The 19,029-nt window shown below is 56.0% G+C and overlaps 3 protein-coding genes across 3 annotated transcripts; 1 reads left to right on the top strand and 2 right to left on the bottom strand.

Moving 5' to 3' along the window:
• Positions 1-12: 12 nt before the first annotated feature.
• DNASE1L2 (deoxyribonuclease 1 like 2) lies at positions 13-3,482 on the bottom strand. Its single transcript, XM_074840861.1, has 8 exons — positions 3,336-3,482; positions 2,904-2,992; positions 1,822-1,905; positions 1,622-1,722; positions 1,435-1,547; positions 1,027-1,181; positions 806-902; positions 13-63 (listed from the first exon to the last, which is right to left on the bottom strand). The coding sequence occupies exons 1-8, from the start codon at positions 3,480-3,482 to the stop codon at positions 13-15; spliced, it is 837 nt and encodes a 278-aa protein (XP_074696962.1).
• Positions 3,483-5,283: 1,801 nt separating this feature from the next.
• On the bottom strand, positions 5,284-8,534 carry LOC141930272 (deoxyribonuclease-1-like). Its single transcript, XM_074840896.1, has 8 exons — positions 8,388-8,534; positions 7,713-7,801; positions 7,462-7,545; positions 7,203-7,318; positions 6,256-6,368; positions 5,820-5,977; positions 5,646-5,742; positions 5,284-5,379 (listed from the first exon to the last, which is right to left on the bottom strand). Exons 1-8 carry the CDS (start codon positions 8,532-8,534, stop codon positions 5,326-5,328), a joined length of 858 nt encoding a protein of 285 aa, XP_074696997.1. The 3' UTR covers positions 5,284-5,325.
• A 2,512-nt stretch (positions 8,535-11,046) lies between these two features.
• Positions 11,047-18,798, top strand: INTS15 (integrator complex subunit 15). Its single transcript, XM_074840443.1, has 6 exons — positions 11,047-11,362; positions 12,248-12,469; positions 13,678-13,843; positions 15,720-16,247; positions 17,893-17,932; positions 18,516-18,798. Exons 1-6 carry the CDS (start codon positions 11,171-11,173, stop codon positions 18,721-18,723), a joined length of 1,356 nt encoding a protein of 451 aa, XP_074696544.1. The 5' UTR covers positions 11,047-11,170; the 3' UTR covers positions 18,724-18,798.
• The last annotated feature ends 231 nt before the right edge of the window (positions 18,799-19,029 follow it).

Here is a 19,029-nt window from a genome sequence, read left to right as displayed (position 1 = left end):
CGCAGGAGGAGCTCAAGCTGTCAGCTTCACCTCAACCGGGTAGTGGTCGCTGACTGCCAGGGCCTGGAGCAGGTGAGAGGTGGAGAGGTGTAATGCAGGGGTTTGGCGAGCCCTTCTCCCCTCGCCATGCTGGTGGGTCCAGCAGGGTGGCTGTGATTGTCCTGCCAGAACCTTCTGTCTGCTGGAGGGGTACGCGATATCGCCAACCCCGAGACACTCAACACACAAGGCTCCAGTGTTGGCACCTCTCCTGGAGAGATGTCCAGATGCTGCCAGGGGGGCACCGGCCCTCCGAGACCCCCGTGTCTCGCTTGGGAGCTCTGTGCCAGCTCTGGCTGGTTGAAGATTGGCTTGGATTGCCCCTTGCCCTGGAGTCCTGCCTGCGCCTGCCCATGAAAGGCCACAAAAAACCCCATGCGTCTCATCTCTTCCCCATGGGGACAGGCAATGACCCCAAATCCCCCCTCCTATTTCCACCCATGGGTCCCTTGTCATCCCGAGCTCCCTGTTAGCTGGCTGAGGGCTGTCATGTCCCTGGAGGGGTGCATGCCTTACTCAGGGGCTGTGCTGGCATCCCAGCAGGCAAGTGCTGGTCCAGGGCACACATGCTGCGGCTGGAGCCAGCTCAGGCTGCTGCTGGAGCTGCTTCAACTCCATTTTTTAACTGATACTTAAATGCAGCAGCTACGTGGCTGCACTGGGCTGCCTAATACCAAACAGATGTCGGCAGCCCCTCAGATGGTGCTGCCCGGGGCAGCTCAACTTCGGTGCCTGTTTGAGCCCCAGCTTTGCAAGCCTGGCTCACCTCCTCCTGCTCCAGACGGAAAGCGTCCTGGAAATTGTAGATGGCAGCTGAATTTGGCACGATGCTTCTCTTCAGCTTGGCGCCGCACACCACGATCCTGCCAGGGAGACGTAAGTGATGGGTCCCACTCTTGTCCCTGTGCTCGGCCACTGGTGGTGCGGGATGGACAGGGGGGCCCCGGGGTGCCAGGGAGGGGACGGCGGTGCCGTGGCGGTGCTCACCTGTCGTAGGCGCAGTCTGACTTCCCCACGGTGGTGTCGGCGCTGTCGGGGAGCAGCCACTTGAAGATGTCGCTGGTGCGCAGGCGGATGGACGACCAGTCGCTCCGCTGGACGTAGGCGCAGTCAGCGTTGAAGTCCCCCAGGAACATGATGTTCTGCAGTGGGGAGATGGCGAGGCTCGTGGTGGCTGGCAAACGGGGCTACCCGCAACACCAGCCCTCCCGTGGGGGTCAGCCCGGGGTGCCTGGGCATCCCTCATGGCAGGGGAAGGGGCAGGAGTGGGGCCTCCATCCCACCACCCCTGACACCAGCTGCACTCGCCTCAAAGCAGGGACCCAGTGTGGGTTGAACAATCCCCAGGGCTCAGCACCCACCGTCGGTACCACCCCCAGTGCTGGTGGCACTCACGTCAGTCCCCCACTTGCTGACAATGTCCAAGTAGACGTCGTAGAGCGCGTCGATCTCGGTGACGGCATCATGTGGGGCCGAGTGCAGCGGCACCAACACAAACTCCTCCACCTCTGCCAGGGGAGAGGGACATCAGCCCCGCAGCCACCCTGTGCCACTACCCAGGGCCACTTGTCCCCCCACTTACTGGTGTGGGGCACTGAGACCCTCAGGATGAACGGCGCCCGGCTGAAGATGTCCTGGGGGTCCTCGTATTGGTAGGCGTCCACCACAGACACAGTGTCTGTCCTGTGGGACCGAAGAAAAGGTGACCCTGGGGCTTGGCACGGCCCATGTGGCCCCTCCATGGTGCTGTGGGACAGGCAGCAGCATGCCCAGCCCCATTACCTGTAGATGAAGAGGTACATCTCCTTGTAGTTGTCCCGTCCCAGGGGGCCACTGATCTCGTAGTCATACGGCGAAGAGGACATGCTATGGAGATGCAGAGGCAGGACAGTGACATGGCTGACACTGTCCTGGGGTGTCCCCAGCAAGGCCAGGGGCTTGGCAGCTGTGGGGTTGACACCAGCCAGTCCTGTTTGCTGTCCCCATGGGCCACCGTGGCTTGGCTCTGAAACACCCTGCTGTCCCCACCACCCCGGGGTGGCTCCTCGGGCACGGCTGGCCACAGGCAGGATGCAGGGCGGCTCCTGCCACCCCTTACTCTACAGGGACGCTCTCCACCTTCATTTGCAGCAAAGCTAAATTAGGTTAATGAGCAGCCCCGGGGCCCTGCGTCTGTGTCACCCTCCCTGCCCCAGCTGCTTTGTGGCCGTGCTGAAGGGGACACCAAAGGGACAAGGACATGGGCTGGACATACCTGCTCAGGAGCACTCGCCGCCTTTCAACAAGGCAGCAGCAGCCTCCGCCTGGCCCCAGCCCGTGCCCTCACCCAAAATGGGGTCAGCACCCAGCCGGCGGAGGGGCTGCTGCCCTGCCGTGGCCAGTTTTAGCCCACCCCAGCAGCCCCTTTTCCTCCTGGGGTGCCTGACCTGCTCACTTCAGAGCATCATCTGCTGCTGGGTCCACCCCGGCATCCCCTGACACTCACAGGGTCTTGGTGCAGGGGGCTGCCTGCTCCTGTCCCCTTCATCCTCCATCTCACCTCTGCCCTGTCCTGTTGGATTTTGGAGATGGAGCTTGCCAGAGCTGTAGTTCCTTTCCATCCTGCGTGCTCCAGGTGGATTGTAGCTTTCAGAGGAGTTCTGTGGCACTTGTATCCCCCTTCTCCTCCCCGGATTATTCCCTGTGGCTTTTTCAGTGCCTCTTCAAAGCTTCAGCCCCAACACTTTTCTCCTATTCCCCTTTCCAAAAGAAACCCTCTGCCGATGGACAACTATTTTTGTCCCTTCACTGCTCAGGCAGCTTGGCTTTCCCTGCTAATGCTGACATCTCAACCTGGGCGCGCTCAGCCCCAGCCCCGCTCGTACCTGTTGAGCTGCTCCATGAGCTGGGTGACAGCGCTGAGGTCGGAGTCACGCACCTCCTGCACCAGCACCACATCGTAGCGGCGCAGGATCTGCGAGGCCAAGAGGGATGGCAATGGGAAGAGGAGCCTGCTGCCAGCTCAGGTCCACTGTCCCCCACCCATCTCCTGGCCAGGCACCTTGACACAGTGTTGGGTGCAGCACCACGGGGACACAGATGTTCCTCAGTGCTGGGGCAGATGTCCCCATGGAGGGCTCAGAGGGACCGTGGGGTGTGCCTTGGTCCCCACCAAGCCTTCATCCACCCAGGGCATCCCCAGCACTGGGATGCCATCCCATCCACAGCCACGTCCCCTCCTGTCCCTGGCACAGGAGCCACATTTTGGGTCCACCCCAGCACACAGCCCGTCCCCACGTGGCACCAGCTGCACTTACCCTGACAATGATGCCCGCCACTTCCTCGTTGGACATCTTGGTATCACCGAAGGCCTGGATGTTGAAGGCACCAACACGCAGCGTGGCAGTGGCTGGGCACAGGAGAGCCACAGCCAGCAAGGACAGTGCCAGCACCATGGTCCCCATCCTGCCAGGAGGGATGCTGACCCACAGGGATACAGTAATGGGAGCTGAACTTGGAAAACTGCTTTGGATTTGGGGATGGAGAAAAAAAAAACCCTAGGTAAATCCTTCCTAAGTCCTGGCATGCAACACTGTGCCATGGTGGGCACTGCCCAGAGCAGCCCGCGGAGCTGGTGCAGGCTGTCAGCTAGTTTGCCAATCCCAGCGGAAGGTAAACCCAGTCCCGCCGTGGTGAATCCACCCGTCATCGCCTCTATCAGCCCCCGGGATCACCCAGCTCCACTCCCTGCTGGGATGTCTCCATCGCCTGCCAGCCCCAACCACTGCCGTCGGCACCCTGGGCTGCTCCACATCCTTAAACTTGATTGCAAGCCCCACTGTTGGGGTGAGGGAGCGAGTCCTCATCCCAGCTCATCCCAGACCCTCCCAGTTCACAGCTGAAGGTGCTGAGCCCAGATCTGTCCTTACCTTGGTGAGTGCGCAGCACCTCTGCCCTCCCAGCAGCAGGATGGGCGGCTTTATTCTCGGTGGAGGTGCCGGCAAAGCAGGATGAGTCGGACACCCCCGTGGGGTTTTTGGCACGGCTTTGGGCTCCTTCCTACATTGGGAAACCGAAAACCCACGGGGCGACAGGGTGGGGCCAGCATAGCTGCCCCTGTGCTGATGCGGCAAAGGGTGGCCGGGGAGGCACGGCAGTGCTGGGGCATCCCAGGAGGGCTGGGTGGGCGCACGGGACTTGGGGTGCAGCAGCCGGGGTGGCCCCCTGGGTCGCAGTGTGGGGCACGGCAGCCAGGCGGGTGGTGAAGGGCGATGGCTTTAATGTGAGTGATTCAGACGGTGTAATTAGAGGGGAGAGAAGGAAATGGCGGGGTGTCTGGGTCAGGCAGGCTGAGCACTGCCAGCTTCAGCAAGAGGGGGCAGCTGCAAACCCCTGCAGCAGCCCTGACAGTCACCCAGAACAGCCCCACTGGTGACCCTAAGCAGCCCCAGTTGTCACCTAAAGCAGCCCCACTGGTGACCCAAAGTAGCTCCGGTGGAGCCGGCATCCCCCATGCTGGCCTGTGGCGTCACCCCAGCACATGGCATCCTCCCGGCGGAGGGAGCGGGTGGCTCTGCTGGGGTGCCAGCAGCGGGGCGGGCGGGAAGGTGATGGCTGCTCATGCCGGGGCTTGCCGGGCTCTCGCGTGCGCTGCCGAGTTTTGCATCCTCATACCCAGTCATGGGATGAGTCTAGTGTCCCTCGGTGCTGTGCCGCCACCGAAACCTTCCCGGGAGGCACCAAATCCCCTGGGATCTGACTCATGGCCTCCGCCTCCCCCCACCCTCACCATCAGCACCTTGTCAGCTGCCCCGCAGCCAGAGAGGCTCCAGCAGGATGCAGCCCCCAAGCCAACAGAAGAGCATCCTGTGACCTGGCAGCGGGGTTAAATCCTGCCCAAAGCATCCCAGGCCCTTCCTGGTGTCCCTGATTTTGCCACTGGCAACTCAGAGGGGAGCAGCACTTGCTGCCCTGTGGGTCCGGGTCTCTCAATGGTGGGAGGGGACCCCCTGTCCCAGGGACCTCCCTGACTCCAGCCCCAGTGGGCTGCCCCTGGCAGGGGGCGGGGGACTCGGGCACAGGGGGTTGCTGGAGGGAGCTGAAAGGACCCTCCCTCCAGAGCTGCAAGGGCTGGAAGAAGCTCATTTTTTAATAGAAGCACAGAGAATCCCACTCCCACAAGACCCTGAAGAGTGGCTCCTTGCAGAGACGGTGGGCAGCGTGGCTGGCACTGATGGTGCGTGGGCTTCCATGAGGAATGCAGGTGCATGCCGGGGTGTCCTGGTAGCTGTCGGCGTGGGGACAGGTTCAGCGGGCTTTCAGGGTCACCTCCACCGGGAAATGGTCGCTGACGGCCAAAGCCTGGGTGTGGTGGGAAAGCAGAGAGGTGGCTGAGCTTGTCTGAACCCACCATTGCTGTCATGGCCAGCTGGGACCCCAATGTTCCACTCCAACCCCAAAATTTAGAGCGTACCCCAAAACGCTCAGGGGGTTGCATCAGTGCAGGGGTTGGGGTCAGACCACCCTTGGGTGCACCCTGGGGAACAGGGAGCCCAGCGCACTCCCAGGAGGCATGGTGGGTTGGATCCCAGTGCTGGCGGGCTCATGTGCCCTGGCCCCTCACTCACATCCTTGCTCTGGAGGTGGAAGGTCTTCTGGAAGTTGTTGACCATGGCGGAGCCAGGCTCGATATCTCGGCGCAGCGCGGTGCCGCAGGCAACAATGCTGCCGGGGCATCATGGGGGTGTTAGTGCCTGCCAGTCCCCACTGTGCCAGCCCCACTCCCCCGCTGCGGCACCCACCGGTCGTAGGCACAATCGGTGGTGTCGGCAACAGTGGTATCGGCGCTGTCGGGGATGAGCCACTCGCAGGCGTTGAGGGAGCGCAGGCGGATGGACGGCCACTGGGCGCTGGTCACATAGGAGCAGTCGGCGTTGAAGTCGCCCAGGAGGAGGATGTTCTGTGGGGCAGTGCACTGTGTCCCTGCCCTCAGACCTTATGGGGCAGCAAGAAACCCCCCTGGGGTCCCCCAACACAGGGGAACAAGCCTCCAGTAATGGCAGTGGAGCCACCCAGCACCTCCCTGCCCGGACATTGCCAGGGTAGCACCTGTTCTGATGGGTATAAGAGGTCTCCCGGGGACACATCCATCCCAGGACAGCCACCAGGATGTGTGGTGGCCATACCCCAGCTCCTCGGCTGCCCCAGGGAGGAGCTGAGCTCCCCACTGCTGCTTACGTTAGTCGCCCACTTGTTGACGACGTCGGTGTAGACGTCGTAGAGTGCATCGATCTCCTGCACCGCACTGCTGGGCTCGGCATGCAGGGGCACCATCACGAACTCCTCCACCTCTGCTGGACAGGTGACCATCAGCCCCTGGCTCGGGTGCAGCACCCGAGAAGGGAGTGGGAACCCCAGGGGACCACCCTGGGCCAAGCCCCAGCTACCGGTTGGGAAAAGCTGCTGAAGGGAAAGGGTGCATTGGCTTTTTGTGGTCTGCCTGTCCTCCAGGCTGGAATTTCCAGTGGGGAGCTGCAGCCCTCCGCATGTGGTTTGGGGTTTGCTGCTTGTTTCCCATCAGTTTTCCAAGCCACCGTGGTTTTGGGAAGGAGATGGGGATGGGAGAGTGTGTGTGCCCTGGGGAGGTTCTTGGGAGTTGGAGATGATGGCACAGAGTAGGAGATGTCACAAGGTGGGAAATGGGACATGATGGGAGGTGGCATGTGATGGGAGGTGGCACATGATGGGAGATGGTACATGAGGGGAGATAATACATGATGGGAGACGGCACCCAACTGGAGGAAGCAGATGGTGGGGTATGGCACAAGATGAGAGGTAGCAGGTGATGGGGTGTGGGACATGATGGGAAACAGCTGGAGACATGAGATGGCATGCAACTGGAGAGAACTCATGGTGGGAGATGACCGGTGATGGGACGTGATGGCAGGTGGTAGGAGATGGCACACGGTGGGAAATAGCAGGCAGTGCTGGCCATGCTGAGCAGGTACCCAGGACTCCTGGGCACCCATGGGTGGGAGAAGGCCCCACAGCAGTGAAGGGCCCTGGTGGAGCCCCTGACCTGGACTCCAGGGTGCAACCCCTGGCAGGCACAGCTCCAGGTTCAGCCCTGCGCGGAGCGGACCCCATGCCAGGTCTGGGTGGCCCCCAACGCTAGCTCTGCTCACGTGTGGTGGGCGAGGAGAACTTCACAATGAAGGGCTCCCTGCTGAAGGTGTCAGTCCCACAAGACTCACAGCCGTCGTCGTAGTAGTAGCTTCCCAGCACGGAGACCATGTCCGACCTGAGGGAGGAGAGAGCAGGGCAGCCCCGAGCACTGCTCCCACCACAGCCAGGGCCCCCAAAGGTACCCACCACCCTCTGTGGACTGCTGAGGGGGGACAGCGGGTGGCAGGGGGAATGCTGGGCCCTGGCAGCATCCCTTACCTGTAGATGAAGAGGTACTGCTCCTTGTAGCTGGTCCGACCCAGGGGGATGCTGTCCAAAAAGCTGTATGGGTGTGTGGAGACTCTGCAAGCGAGATGTGGAGAGGGTGAGAGGAGGCTCCTGGTGCACCTCAGCACCCATCAGGCTCTCTCTGGCTAAGACAGAGGTGCCCCGACACAGTGAGATGCCAGTCGAGATCTGTCCCGGCACCCCATTTGCCGGCACCCCCTGCCCTGCGCCACTGGGGTCACCTGTTGAGCTGGTCCACAAGCTTCTTCACGGCACTCAGGTCAGCATCCCGGACCTCCTGCACCAAGGTGATGTCGTACCCCGACAGGATCTGGGGGGACAGGCTCAGAGCTGCTTGCCCCTGGCCAGCAGCTGCTTGTGGAGGCACCCATGGGTGCCTGGGCTGGGCTGTGAAGGCTCCTAGGCTGGCAAGGGGGGTGCAGCAGGGGACCCGAGAGCCCAGGTAAAGTGTCCTCTGTCTTGAAAGGACCCTGGTGTGACAGGGTTGACCCTAACACCCATCTGTCTGCCACCCACCACCCCAGCAGCTCCCCACTCACAGGCTGCTCAGAGTGAGGAACCTGGGCAGCACTGAGCATCACCCATCCTTGGCTGGGCACCGGCAAGAGTGGACATGGCCCAAGGTTGGAGATGGTGATGGGGGTCGGTGAGTGGAGGCATGGGCAGACGGATGGAGGTGTGGATGGATGGAGTCACGGGTGGATAAATGGATGCATGGATGGAGGCATGTATGAATGGAGGCATAGATGGATGCATAGACTGATGGATAGGTGGATGCACAGAGGGACACATGGATGGACGTATGCCTGCAGAAAGCTCGTGTCCCACTGCCCCAAGCTTGCTGCATCCCAAAGCCCAGAGAGCGGCCAGGACTGCTCCTCTTCCCCAGCACTCACAGAGACGATGATGTCCGCAATAGTGTGGTTGGACATCTTGCTATCCCCAAACGCCTTGATGTTGAAGGCGCCGATCTTCAGTGTGGTGGCCACATGCAGCAGGAGAGCTGCAATGAGCAGCGACAGCACCAGCTTCGAGGCCACCATCCTGCATGCAGAGGGGCAGGGATGGGCTCAGCCCCCCTGGCTGGGAGGGGAATTTGGCACAGACAACAAGGGTGACCAGGGTATTCCCACTGGCCATACTGGTTTCACTGGAAGGTGTCCGTTTTGCAGTGAACCACCAGGACCCAGGGATGGTGCATTCCCATCCAGCCATCCAGCTCCTGCCTCATGCAGGACCTCATCCTATCCGTCCCTCCTGGAGGGAGGCCAGACCGCTCACGAGGCCAGAGCGGATAATTCGCTGGCAAAGGAGCAAATGCCATTTCATGGTGACGCAGAGCAGTCGCTTCCTCATTCACTGTGCTCAGCCCAGACACCTCTCCAGGCCCAGGACAGGTGGCAGCGGCCGGGGACACCAAGGTCGCTTGGCTTCTGCTTCTCCCACCCATCCCTGGGTCTGCACCAGACACCCAAAAGACCCTACAGCAGCTGTGCTGCAACAGAGCAAGGCATGGATCCCCCCCAACATCCCTCCCCATCTCCTTCCCTGCCTGGAGCATCCTCATCTGAGGTATCCTCCCCCCAGCACTGCCCCTGCCCCATCCTCACCCAGGCTGGAGTCCCCCAGGGACCCCCCGCTGAGGCAGCACGGCAGCTCCCACCCACGGAGAAAGGCGTTTGGGAACTATTTCCCATGGCGCTCAGCTCCCTGGGGTAATATTTCACCAGCGGATGGGATCTGAGCCCTGCCCAAGCCCAGGCGCCCCGAGTGCCTGGCCGCACTGGGAGCCCTGATAAGATGTGCTGAGAACACCAACAAATACTCCAGCTTTCAGCACACCCGAAGCCTGACCCAAGGAAGGGCTTGCTGCCCCTAGGACTGTTTTTTCTTCTGTGGTAGCTGCTCTAGTTAAATCCCCACCTTTCCCCACTTGCATCCTCACTATGGCTGCAGTCCCTCCAGCTGGTAACAAGGCAATTTGGTAACGCCACGATTTAGTAAAGCTACGATTTGGTCATGCCAAAAATTGCCCGAAGCCCCACAAATCCTCCCCGCTCCAGAAGGGGCAGCAGCCTCCTCAGCCTCCCAGGCAGAGGCACCTATAGAGGATCGTATCCATCCCGGGTGATGTTTGTGAGCTGTGCCCAGGCTCAGCCCCGGCAGAGCATCTTGGAAAAATTAAGCCGAGCCGGAGAAGGCAACATTAGAGAGGGGAGCTCCTGGGGCACGGGAGGAGAAGGGATCGGGACGTACCTTCTGTGTCGTCCAAGGTCTCTGGAAGGGGAAGGAGCTGCACCTGCATTTATGGGGAGGGACACGCTCACCTTGCCAAGTGGTTGCCCAGTCAAGGAGCGTGCGAAGCCGCAGGCTCCATATGGCATTTTTCGCGGAAATAAAGGTCTGCTCAGTGACAAAAACAACCCTTTCAACCAGTGCCAATACCTTCCACCACAGGTAAGGCTGAGAACATGCCAGAATTGATGAAAACGCTGACAGATCTGTGAGGTGTAAACTAATCCCGGAGACCACTCATGGGGAATGGCAGCTCCCCAGTACGGGACGTGGGCAGCTCTCACTCATCACCAGCTACAATTTCTCTTAAGAAGTGTTTATTTCACCGACATCAACCGTTCCTATTCACCACCCCACATTTGCAACAAGCTGATTTCAGAAGAGCAAGCCAGGGCCAGTGGGAGCCCGGCACTGGGGGCTGAGTGCAGCCAGTGCACCCCAGTACGGCCCCACCAGCTCTGGCCGGCGGGTGCGGAGCCAAGCCAGGAGTCCCAAAAACGGTGGGTCCCTGCCGTGGTGCCTGTCCCCAGACCCTCTCCAGGAGGCCACTCGGGGCAGGGCCTGTCCCTGGGGGGCCCATGAGATGCTGGGGGGTGGCGGCCATCCCCCCCCCCCAGCATGCTCCCGCAGCTCTGCCCCAGTGGCCTTGGCCGATGTCCCGGCACTTCCCGGCCTCCAAAGGCACCTGCTGTGATTCCCGGGAGGGCCGTGCCCGGTCCCTGCAGTGTGTGGTGCTCCTTAGGGGCTGGGGGCTCCCTGCCAGCCCCCGCCCCCGGGGCCAAGCACCCCCCAGAGCAGTGCCAGGGCCTGCACCCTGCTCCTCGCAGGGGGATCAGAGCTGAGCCAAGGCCTCCCCAGCTGGGCTGCAGCTTCCCAGGTCAGCCCCAGGTCCAGGCCCCCCCAGACCAAGACCCCCCAGGGTCAGTCCCCCTTCAGGCCAAGGTCCCCCCCAGGGGCCAGCCCAGGGCCGGACACCCCCCCCGGACCAAGACCCCCCCCAGGGCCAGGCTTTCCCGAGGCCAAGAACCCCCCCAGCTCGGACCCAGGACCATCCCCTCCAGGGCCAAGATCCCCTCAGGGCCAATTCCCTCCCGGGCCAAGACCCCCCCGGTCAGCCCCAGGGCTCAGCCCCCCCCAGGGCTCAGCCCCCCCCCCCCGCGCCTCTCCTCCCCCGCCTCTGCGGGCGGGGCCGCCAGGGGGCGCTGCTGCCGGGGGGCGCGCGTGGCTCTTTTTGTCCGTCGCGGGCTGCCGTAGCGCCCGTCCGCCCTGCGCCTCCGCCGCTGTGGGAGGCCGCGCCGCGCCGAGCGGGGCCGCGCCAGGCCTGAGGGGCGGCGGGAGGCGGGAGGAGCGGAAGGGGGGGTCCGTTCCCGGTGGGGTCGGAGCCATGAGCGACATTCGGCACTCGCTGCTGCGGCGGGACGCGCTGAGCGCCGCCAAGGAGGTGCTGTACCACCTCGACATCTACTTCAGCAGCCAGCTGCAGAACGCCCCGCTGCCCCTCGTCGACAAGGGCCCCGCCGAGCTCCTGGAGGAGTTCCTCTTCCAGGTCCCCAAGGAGCGCGGCGCTCCGCCCAAGGTGGGCCCCGACCGCGGGGCGGTTGGGGGGCGAGGCCCGGCGGGGCCCTGAGAGACCGGCCAGGCCCTGGGGGCTGACGACGCAGGGCCAGGCAGCACCCTGGGAGGCCGGGCGCAGCCCCAGGGGGTGGTTACGGAAGCCGAGGCCCCAGGAGCTCAGGACAGGATCCCTGGGGGAGGCTGGTGCTGGAGGCCCAGGCCTTAGAGGGAGAGGTTGAGGTCTCTGGGTGGCTGCTGCTGGAGGCCGAGGCCCCAGGAGGACAGGACGGTGTCCCTGGGGTGCTGGCGGCTGGGGGTTTTTTGGTGGGGAGAGGGCTTGCTGCAGGACCCTGATGGACTGGCCAGGACTCTGGGAGACCAGGCAGGGCCCCAGGGAGGTGTTGTGGGCCCTGAGACCCCTGGGAACTGCCCACAGCCTCACAGTGCTGTGGCTGGGTCCTACCAGGGATTTTAGATGGCTGGGCATGGGATGGAGCTGGGATGGTGGCCTCTCAGAGAGCAGTGACCAGAAACCACAGCAGCTGGTGAATGTTGGGGTGCCCAGCTGCCCAGCAGCACCCTTACTGCTCTTATTGGCAGATGGATGAAATATTTTTCACTCCAGTATTGCTGTCAGTCACATCTCAGTTTGTGGGCACTTGCAGGTGCAGCAAGCATCAGTCTTGGGTATCCGGGTATTCAAAGACAACCTAGAGCTTTTCAGTGTAACTAGGTAAATGCAGTGGCGGTTCAGGAAGTTTGAATATATGCATTGTGCGTAAAGATTGAGTTTCTAACACCTGAGGGAAGCTCTCAGCCTTTGCTGTTATTGTCTTTCCACCAGAGTGGCTCTTGGTTCTTCAAAAGCCCCAGTGTATTTTGCAGCTTTATTTTTATTTTCTTTCAGAGATTGAATTCACTTCAGGAACTTCAGCTCCTTGAGATCATGTGCAATTATTTCCAAGAGCAGACCAAGGATTCAGTCCGGCAGATCATCTTCTCATCTCTCTTCAGCCCTCAAGGAAACAAAGCAGATGACAGCAGGATGGCTTTATTAGGAAAGCTGGTTTCCATGGCAGTGGCTGTGTGCAGAGTTCCTGTTCTGGAGTGTGCTGCCTTCTGGCTGCAGGTACAGCTTCTGTGCAGGCAGGGCAGTGTTTGGGAAGGGGCAAGGGAGTGTGCCACGATGGGTACAGGTGAACTGGGACAGAGTGTCACTTAATGGTCGGTGACAGCCGGTGGCAGTCAGCTGCTCCTCCGTGGCAGCTACGTTCACCCCATGTCTGTGCTCATGTCCGTTCCTTTGCTCCAGCATAAGGGAGAGCTTTTGCCAATCCATTTATGTGCTGCACTGGCAGCAGAAAATTGGGGATTTTTTTATTGTCAGTGAAAGGTTTGGTGTTTTGTTTTTTTTTTCCTTTGTCTGCCAACACCAGCATGTTGAAAGGGGTCAGTGGAGAGTTTGACCAACACAGGGAACAAAACCATGGCAGTTCATGGTCATGTTGCCCAAAGAAGCAGACTCTCGAGTTTGTGAAATAAACTGTGCCTGATGTGCAAGTTTGCGCAAGGCAGAAGAGGCAAACCTCTCGAGATTCGGGCACAAAACAGCCATGTCTGGCATTCATATCCATGAATATCTCCTATATCTTCCTTCTTTCCCTTTGAGATTCCCTACTGTAGACCTTGGGAAGTGCATCTTTGTTCTTGCTGCATTTGTGGAATGTTCAGAAGTCTCCTGCTTTACAGAAGGGAGAGAAAGACTGTGCTGGGAGGGAAGGGTGGGAGAAGGCAGACCAGTACTGTTTCTGTGGGGTCCCTCTTTTCCCACCTGGTGAGCCTTGGTAGAGGAGGAGGGGATGTAACCTGGATAGCAGAAGGAGGTGTATTTTTTTGCAGATCACAGCACTTAAGTGACATGCGGATTGTACAGAATTTTTTCCACTTTAAGAATGTCAAGCATAACTGAGAGGTTACCAAACTGGTTGTTCTGGTACTGAACTAGTTGAACTATGTTGCTGAAGTAGTAAAAAAATCTCCACTAAGTCAAAATATTGATGTAAAAAGTTTTAATTTTAAACTACAGTTACTGTAAACACAAAATATCACCATCTATTTTAATATTGTGAAATAGCAATTTTATTTCTGTCTGAGTGGCTCTTTGATATGCAGAGAGAGAGAAAGCACACTTTAGTTTTGGGAAAGTGGAAATAAAAATGTTGAAACAGGAAAGTGGCTGGGTGTTTAGGCTATGCAAACTTTAAAGCTGGCTCAGTAGAACTTTCTGTGGCTGGGTTTAATCTGCTTTTCCTTGTGTGCTGTCCCACACCCCTGCAGCGAACCCCTGCCGTGTATTGCGTGAGGCTAGCCCGAGCCTTGGTCGATGACTACTGCAACTTGGTGCCAGGGTCCATCCAGACGCTGAAGCAGATATTCAGTGCCAGTCCTCGCTTCTGCTGCCAGTTCATTACATCCGTCACAGCTCTCTATGACCTCTCTTCAGGTAAGTGTTTCCAAGCTGTGTCATTCGAAGTAAGAGGTGCAGTATAATGCAACACAAATTAACTACTGCAAGGGAATTAACTGCTGAATTTCTAAAGATGCTTGTTACCATGTAATTACTGCCAGAAGCGGCTCAGGGGTGTGGCTGTTGCTTCATCTGTCACTGGGGTGAGCATAAAAATAACTGCTCAGTGGCTGAGAGTCTTTGCTGGAGAAGGAGCCAGGTAACACCTGACACAAAGGGCAACATCCTCCACAGAGGGCAAAGGACACGGGCACCTTATTGATTGAGCAGCTCTAGGAGTGAAAGCTGATCTACCTGGGTCGGGCAGGTGTGTCACCTACCCAGCAGATAGATTCAAGGCTGGCTGTCAGTCTGATTCCCTCCAAAAAGGGGAGAAACACAAATTCTGAATGTTTGCAAGCTGGAGCAGAATTTCAGTTGAGCAGTGATGAGAAACACAGTCAACAGTGTACCTCCAGTGCGCTCTTGAACTGTATGTGTGACCAGCCAGTGGTATGACCTGTCTCCAGTTGTTGTTGTTCAGACACTTGAAATGTGTAGGTGTCTAAAAAAGGATTGATTTACCTTTACTCAGCGAGAGAGATGGAGAGATCGTGGTAGATTAGGGAACAACCATATACTAAATACCAACATCACATATAATCCAGAAAGGCAAATACTATTTGTTATTGATAAAGGAAATATTTTGCATGGTCTTGTCCAGATAAGCAGCTTGGCGTTAGTGAGAGAGAGCTGCAGGCTGAGACTTTTTTTTTTTTAGAGAGTATTTGGTAGAGCCCATAGCATATTCTTCCTCCATATTTTATGTCTGTTTTGTGTAACCGCTTGGATCAACTGAAAGACATGTCAGAAAGGAAATAACGTGATTTAGAGAAAGTATTTTTTTTAATTCCTTAGTTTATTTGAGATGTTATTGGTGACACAAGAAAAGGAAGCTTGCTCTTCAAAGAGCGATCTGTAACTGGGCAGTCTCCACCCTGTCCTGAGGACTGGAGTCAGTCACACAAACAGCAGTATCTGTGATACTCGAAGGTCTCAGAAAACCTAAAAACTGGAAAATACCAATTCTGTATCCAGTGCGCATTAGTAATTCTGGAGTCCAGATGATCTGTCCTGTAAGTCATTTCAGGTACAAAAGACCTGACTAGATAGTTCTGTGCTGAGCCCTTTGTTAACACTGTAGACAACTCACAGTGAAAGTACTCAGTGCAATACAGCTCAGTCCAGCAGCCTGCCCCTGTGGTGGGATGATGCCCCATTACTCTGAAGTCAATGTTTCTCTTGTCTGTAGCCAAGCTGCAGTTCATGACCGTCTTTCACTTCTTACTTGAAGCTTTACATAATCTTATAATCCTTTACCTATCATGTGAGTGTGTTGTTGCGTTAAGTTTTTCCACAAGACATGCTTGTTTAGGTAAGTCTTAAAGGAAATAAGTTCAATGCTTGGGGTGAAGAGAAAGAAGTGCCAGCAAGTTTTTCCTGTTCCCTCACCCATTGTACTTCCTGTGGCAAGGGATAAATGGAGACTGAGTTTGGAGAAAAAGTGAGCAGATGGTGGGTGGGAGAGAAGAAAATGGCAAAAGCAGCTTTGCTGGGAAAGGGCATAAATGTTGGCCTTTGGTGGTGTCTTCAGAATAGGTGGAGAAGGTGAAGTTGACAGGAATAGGGTAATGTCTTCCCTGGGACAAACGAGCCTCTACCTTTGGTGTCTTGAAAAAAACAGAGTTGAGGAGGTTCTGAAATTGTAATTGTCACAGTGCAGGAAGGGTGTGTGTGAGAGATTAATTAAAGACTGCTGTCCTGTGCTTCAGTACAAGGCTCATCTTACCCAACAATGACTTTCTATCTTCAGATGACCTCATCCCTCCTTCGGATCTGCTCGAGTTGATTGTTTCCTGGATCTTTGAAGACCCCCGCTTGATCCTCATCACCTTTCTAAACACTCCTATTGCAGCCAACCTGCCAATAGGATTTTTAGAGCTCACCCCACTGACTGGACTGATCCGTTGGTGTGTGAAGGCCCCCTTGGCTTATAAAAGGAAGAAGAAAGCCTCTCTCTCAAATGGACATCCCCCCAGCAAAATTGCCAAGGACTCGACTTCAGGAGAAGACAGAGATTGCCATCAGCTGTATTCAAAACTGCATCTAAGTGTCCTGCAGGTTCTTATGATGCTTCAGGGGCATTTAACAGAGAAGAACCTTTATGGTCGCCTGGGGCTAGTACCCTTTGACCACGTGGTTCCACTTGTTGAGGAAATTAACAGACTATCTGATGAACTCAATCCTCTCAATGCATCCAAAGAGATTGAACTGGCTCTAGACAGACTGGCTCAGGCTTTGCAAGTGGCCATGGCATCGGGAGCACTCCTGTGCACTAGAGGTAAGTTGTCAGTGGGGCTGGCAGAGACCCTGGCATGGGATTCTTTTCCTCTGGTGTGTAGATGTTGTATGAAGGAGTTTTGGGATGGGGAGAGTAAAGATTGATGTGTTCACAGCAGAAGTAGTAGTTTGCCACTCTTGGGAAGCGATAGTGCAGGAAGTAGTTCAGGAAAAATAACTGGATGGGGAATAAGAAAGGAGATACCATTGATGCAGGTGACTGGTGTGTTGCTTTGCAGAGCTGAAGAATTGATCTTCGACCTTGCAGTCTGCACAAGGGGGTTGCATCTGGGTGTCCGTCACGGGGGAAAATTGCTTGTAGCTATTTACTGTTTAATTATGTTTCTCTGAGTTTGCCTGCTGGAGGAGAGGCCATGAAGCAGATAAACCCATGAGATGGGTGTGCTAGACAAGGAATTTGAAAAGCAAACAAAAACTCTTCCTCTGGAACTTCTGGCCCCTCATCTCTCCTGGAATGAGTGTCTCCATTACAGTGTGTACAATTTCAGTTAAACTTAGTAAAGGGCCTGCTAATGTGGCTTTCATCTCTTTCCTGTTTCCAAAACCAGTTCTTTCCGAAAGACCTGCAGAGACAAAAAAACAAGGAAGTACCTCAACACAGTGCAGGATCAGCCAGACATACTGTTTTCTTGATGGATTTTGTTGAAAACAGGTGATTTTTAGGTGACCGAAAGGTTTAAAGCTCCCCAGCAGCTGGGACAGTTAGTGCAGACCCTGGCCACAGAGAGCAGCCTCTGCCTAAGCAGGTGCCTGAGGCTTTTGCCCTGGCTGAACCAGTGCTGCTGGCCAAATCTTAATTTTCTTTCTGATCTTTCAAAAAGTAACTCTGGGTGTAATAAGGCAGAAAAGTGGAGTTTTTTGAGTTGATGGCTTATTTTGGCTGTTTTTTCCTAACTGTTCACTTCCTATGTTCTGAGTGCTTGCTCTTACTGTAGGAGTGGAAGGTAATTTTGTATAAACAGCTGCTGAAATACCAGTTATTTCGGTGTTTTGAGAGTGTGTTTATCTATAAAGGCAGGAGTTTGTTCTCAAGCTATTCCTGAAGGGGCTGTAGCAACAGGTTATGTTGTTAAATACCTGGGTTCTAGCTATTCTGCTTTAGGAGATGGTAAAAAAGGTGCAATTTCTACTTGATAGACCTCAGAAAAAACCCAAACCAAAAAAACAACAAAACAGGTATTAGGTAAGCTTTGCCTTGCTTTGACCTGAATGCCCTATTCAGTGGGCAGAGTCATACCTTGTATCTCCTTAGTTACTTCCTTAGTTATTTATTCCTAGTTACTTAGTTATTTCCTGTCTTAGTTACTTCTTGATAGTATATTGGTATTGCAGATTCTATACTAAGGCTTGGTTTGCCTCGAAGTGAAGCTGCATTTCCCATATAGCAGCATAGATTAAATGTTGAACATACAATAAAGTGTCTGGTGTGGAAAGCTGAGGTAATAACCAGTGAGATGGAGAAATATTTTTCTCTCCTATGGAAATTTTTGGCCTGAGAATGAGATTCTGGATCTGTTGATGACTGGAGTTTTTTCAGTAATCTCATCTTCCTAGAAAGGAGAGTGGAGAGGAAAACTGCTCTAATTTCTGCTTCACCCTTATTGTTGTCTTCTGTCCTCTTTCAGATGACTTGAGAACTGTGTGCTCCAGGCTACCGCATAACAAGTAAGAGACCTTTCTACAGCTGTGTTGGTTTTGATGCATATTCCAAGACACACACTTGAGGGCTGCTGAGACAAAATCTCCTCTAAAAATTTGTGTTTACCTTCAGAAGTTGTCCTTTATTCACACATAGTTTAGCACAAGGGTAAAGGTGATAGACAGTGCTGGCTACCTCTTCCCTTGCAAGCTGGACTCTTTACTGAAGGAGACTTCAGTGACTCCCACCATGTAGATGATCTTGCCCAGCCTGCATTAGAACAAAGGCACAGAAAGGGAAAGTGAAATTACAGCATTGAACCTGCCCCAGAGCTGTCCTGTCCCCAACTCCCTGCTTGTTTTACCTGGCCCTAAGCTGAAGGGCACTTTGCTGCTTGCCTTTTTGCAAAGAGCAACCAAGTTTTTTTTAAAAAAAGAGTCTTCTAGAAGCTGTAAAGAGCATAAATGAATCTCTGTCCTCTTGCCTCTCAGCAGTGCTGTGTGTTGGTTATGAATTGTTCCTTAGAGCCAGGCCCTTGTGAGCTGGGGAGAGCTGCAACAAAAGCCTTCTCTAAATAATCCTCACGCCTGTCTGAATTTCTCTCCACAGCCTCCTCCAGCTGGTGATTTCAGGTCCAGTACAGCAACCGACCCACGGCGCTCTGCCACCAGGATTTTATCCTCATATCCATACTCCTCCTCTGGGCTACCCCGCACACGCGGCGCACCCCGCGCTCCCGGCTCACCCGGCGCTCCCGGCTCACCCTGTACAAACATTTATACCAGGAATGACATTCCCATACCGACCTATTCGCTAAAATGCTAGGACTGTAGAGTGTACCCAGTTTCCCTTAGTTTGAGGAACTTGCAGATAAAACCAAATGTTTTGGGAACCACATTTTCCTCTTTGGTGTAAAGCTGAGCAATGCCTGCGTAAGGGATCAGCCCTTTGGCAGTGGCGAAGACGCAGGAGGGTAGGCTGCAGTCGGTTTGGGTGTGGGATGCAGATGCTAAGGCAGATCAGAGGGTCAAAAGGAGGGGGTGGGAAGAGGCAACAAACTCCAAACCTCTGCAGTGCGTGGAAATTTTTTGGATTCACGTTGAGAAATATCATACCCTTGGTG

The sequence above is a fragment of the Strix aluco genome, chromosome 15 (assembly GCF_031877795.1).
Source record: "Strix aluco isolate bStrAlu1 chromosome 15, bStrAlu1.hap1, whole genome shotgun sequence".
NCBI lineage: Eukaryota > Metazoa > Chordata > Aves > Strigiformes > Strigidae > Strix > Strix aluco.
This window is presented reverse-complemented; position numbering and strand designations above follow the sequence as displayed.